Below are 4,453 nucleotides of genomic sequence, written 5' to 3'. Positions count from 1 at the left end.
ATTAGAAACATGAAAATAACAGTTGCACTTATTTCCAGGGCTTTTTTGCGATAGTACAGTACCTACCATCACCTTTTTTTCTTACCTGCTCCTCATCTCCGGCATCTTCTGGTTTTGACGAAGATTCGCCACAACTACGCAGTATCAACTGATGTTGTGATATCACATAGCGCCGCATTGCCATGACGTGACAGCGTCATGACATCACGACAACTCGACGACGCGCGAGGAGCAGGAGAAGGTAAGAGGCCCGCGCTTTCCCCTGCAGCCGGACACTGGCACCTAGCTTTCTTAAAAAAAAACCCACTGCTTATTTCTATCTTCTGATTAATGAGTGGGTATCACTTGCTGTCGGGATGCGGGGCGCAGGCAGATCAGCTTCTCTTATGTTTATCTGTCTGACGAATGATGGCATCAGAATTACTGTGCAAAGAAAAGATTTAGCTGAGCTGATAATTTACCTGGGGCTTTGAGGACTGGCATACACTCTTATCACCAAAATACATCAGATATGCCTTGTAAAAAAACGTCCAAATTATTTAATTAATGAAAAAAAGTATTTCTGATTTAAAAAAATTAAATAATGGTGTCATTCCCCTGTAGTCGCCGACCAGAAAACTGCTTGTGAAAAATGTAACAGTGCAATTGGCTTCCACAAGCAAATCGAAACTAACTAATATTTTGATGCTTTCAAAAATAATGTATTCATTACAATTTGCATTTCTTAGGTGCCTCTGTTAGATCCCCAAAGAGTTGTTTAAGGAATCTGTATATATTCAAAACAGAAGAACTTTCATAAAATGTACACAACACCTCTAGGACGCCATCACATACTATAAGTGCTCCTGCATTTCGTGGCTGAATATAACTGTTATGGATTTCTGCCTACAAGACATGTCAGAGGTAGAGATGGACAAATTTTGGGGGCGGATTTGGATCTGCAGTGGATCGGACGGTTCCTTTGGTCTGCGGTTTTCAGCAGATCAATATCAAAAAAGGCGATTCGCATTTTGTGGATTTTTTATTATAATTCCCAATACACTATGTGAATTCTGCAACCGTGGATGGATTTGAACAATCCAATCTGTGGGTTCGGCAATCCGCCAACGGATTGCGGAATCTGAGGATTGGATTCTACCAATTTGTCCACGATTGTATCCTATGGGTTTTTTTGAGGAATCCGTGTGTAACAGGGGAGTAATCCCTGTTCAAGTAATGTGCCTTTAATCTAGCAGTGTGGGGGTTAACTGCTGGTAGTCAATTAATAAACACCACCTGCCTGATTTAGATTGCTTACAAAAGCCTGTTGAGACAGGAAGTGACTCCTTAGCTCACTTGTGAGCTGACCTTTGGAGACACAACATGCCTTGAGCTCTGCCAGAAGACACAGCAGAGCTGATGTCAAGACACAGGGAAAACTACAAAACCTGAAGCTGACACACCCTGAGTGAAGGGAGCTGAACCAGGAACTGAGAAGATTTTCCCTCCAAGAAACAGATACGACTTTCATAATTAAGAGACTGCTTATACCTGCTTATTTCATGCTATATGTTTGGGGCTGGGAGAAAGGCTTAACTAATGGAGATGTGAATTAATTGCATAGGATTTCACTAGAAATACTCCCAAGTGAATAGAAGCTTTGTTCCCCCCCGCCCCTGTGTTTGGATGATTTCCTGATGAAAAGGAAAAGGCACAATAAAGCCTTATTATAATTTCACCTTATACACTGGCGACACACTTTATTCGAGCTTGGCTAGTCCCACGAATTCGGGTATACCCGGGTGTATTGAGGTTTGTGACTGTTTTCTGCCCGAGTGCATTGAGTTATTTTCCAAGCAGGGATTGAAGCATTTTATTCCCGCTGGCTGCAATACTGCACAGTATATATATATATACTGCATTACAATTCATGAATTTATGCCATCTGGTAGACACGCGAAGCATTGCAGCCTATTAAATCCTAATCATTATCATTTAACAGATCAGCCGCCCATCAGCCAGGCATGAACCCAGGCTGGGAAGGCAAATGCAACGGGGCTTGTCAGAGGTGAGGAGTGGCGCATTCCAGGTATCTGCCAGGTACATACCGGGTATTTGCTCGAATAAAGTGTGTCGGTGCAGTAAAAGCCTCCAATTGTGTACCTCTGTGAACGTCCGTCTACACCGTGGATTGAAACCGACCAAATCCGTTTCAGATTTTACACCGTGAAAATGGATTTTGGGTTGAAAAGGCAAAAAAATCTGGGAAATGGATTTGGGCGGATTCGCCCATCTCTAGTCAGAGGTACAGGAAGACAGCCATGTGAAATCTTTATGGATTCAAACAGCAAGCATGTAAAAGGTATCCATCGGGAAGATGCAGTGAACACGGTAACAATAAGAGAATAGATTCAAATGGAAAAGAGAGCAATATATATAATGACCTCTGGCCCGGCACATAACATGAGCATATGTCAGAAAGTGTCAGTCCTGAATACTACAGTATGTAAGTAACAACCTTTGTTTAATAATGAGAAGCTGTACGACCTCCACATGAAAAGAGGTCACCACGTACTGTATGTTGTATTTCTTTTGACCACAGAAGCTGTATTTTAATATAGAATGTATCTTTATATCTACAAGTACCAGAGTGTAACATATTGAAATTGCATCCACAGACAGGAGCCCAGTGAGACAGATGTAGGTTACAGATTGATGCCTTTTGTTTGGATTCCTAAATTAAAGCTAATGTTATTACAAGATATGGAAAGGTTTCTATTTTAGTTATCTTAGTAATAAAAACTTTCTGTATACCCCTTACTTTGCTTTCTATAACACTTATGAGATTTTTGACCACTGAGGTTATGTACTATTTTCCCCTTTCTACCAGAATAATTTCCCTAACCCCAATACAAACAATAGGAATTAAGACATCTCCCTCATGTTTGCTTGTACATGTTGGACAATGAGCTCAGCCATAGACTAACATTATCACAAACATCATTTTCACCTACCCTTGTCCTGGCTTCTGTGATCCTGTGCAGAATAAACTGGTTGTCATCTTGTTTTTCATCATTGTAATGCCTCAACGCAACGTCCACTGCGTCAAAAATGTCTTGGCCATCGCAGTCTGCATCGAAGGTTAAAGCTTGGTTTGCAGCACCCAAGATAAATTGGGAGCAAAGCAGCAAGACGACCGTAAGCCACATTGCAACCAAGAATCCCCTGGAATAGTGGGGACTGCTCAGGAGAATGTGAATGTGCAAATATCAGACAACAGTAAGGATGAGTTAGAAAGCAAACATGTTTGTTTGGGCAGAGAAAGGTCAAGAGACTCTGATGACAGATGTTACACAATGTCAGCAAAGCAAACAGACCAGGTTTATCCAAATGGACTTTAGGTAAAGTGTAATCCTTGAATGTTGTCCCCCGTTACTTCATATGGCAAGAAAGAATAAATATTGAAATGTTAAGAGCATACTGACTAATAATGGAGGAACTCCTGTCAGAGGCACGTGGAAGAGAAAAGAGGAAGATCTATTTATCTCCATTGACTTGCATTGGCTAAAGGGAACATTTATCAGGGTGAATGTGGCAAAATTATATACTTTTCCCGTACATACACGCAAGTCCATTACTAAATAAATAGCATGTAGTGTCTGTACTGTGTATTTTATTGCTAATAGTGAGAACTGCTTTTAATGAAAAGGTTGATGGTAGAAAACCAATTGGTGCAAAGGAAAGTATTTCACTACTTTCACTGGAAACTTTTTTTGGTAAAATGTTTTAATCTTATTTTTTATAAAAATGTTGCTGCCATTTTGCATGGGGGCACTTTGATAAACTGACCTCTTGTCTCTTGGGCATCCTTTGACTAGTACTACACAGTACATCTCGTATAGTATTGTATTGTATGTCTTTATTTATATAGCGCCATTAATGTACATAGCGCTTCACAGTAGTAATACATGTGGTAATCAAATAAATAACAGATAAAATAACTAACAGATCATGGGAATAATTGCTTTAGACATAAAAGTAACATTAAGGAAGAGGAGTCCCTGCCCCGAGGAGCTTACAGTCTAATTGGTAGATAGGGAGAACGTACAGTAGGAGGGAGTTCTGGTAAGTGCGTCTGCACAGGGCCAAGCTTTATGTATCATGTGTTCAGAATATCCACAGTGCTATTCATATGCTTCTTTAAGCAAGTGTGTCTTAAGGTGGGTCTTAAAGGTGGATAGTCGGGTACTGAGGGAAAGGGCATTCCAGAGGTGTGGGGCAGTCAGTGAAAAAGGTTTAAGGCGGGAGAGGGCTTTAGATACAAAGGGGGTAGAAAGAAGACTTCCTTGAGAAGAACGCAAGAGTCTGGATGGTGCATAACGAGAAATTAGGGCTGAGATGTAGGGAGGGGCAGAAGAGTGTAAAGCTTTAAAAGTGAGGAGAAGAATGGAGTGTGAGATGCGGGATTTGATCG

General features: G+C 40.8%; 1 protein-coding gene across 3 annotated transcripts in view; it reads right to left on the bottom strand.

Moving 5' to 3' along the window:
- Positions 1–3,263, bottom strand: part of LOC142466036 (kininogen-1-like) — an 18,808-nt gene extending 15,545 nt beyond the window's left edge. For all 3 annotated transcript variants that reach the window (XM_075570661.1, XM_075570662.1, XM_075570663.1), the window contains exon 1: positions 2,994–3,263. In XM_075570661.1, coding sequence (XP_075426776.1) covers positions 2,994–3,188 — 195 coding nt within the window. In that variant the 5' untranslated portion in view covers positions 3,189–3,263. The remainder of the gene's footprint in view (positions 1–2,993) is intronic.
- Between the last annotated feature and the right edge of the window lie 1,190 nt (positions 3,264–4,453).

Source organism: Ascaphus truei, chromosome 14, assembly GCF_040206685.1.
Source record: "Ascaphus truei isolate aAscTru1 chromosome 14, aAscTru1.hap1, whole genome shotgun sequence".
NCBI lineage: Eukaryota > Metazoa > Chordata > Amphibia > Anura > Ascaphidae > Ascaphus > Ascaphus truei.
Note: the sequence above shows the minus strand (reverse complement) of the source record. Positions and strands in the feature narration are given on the sequence as shown.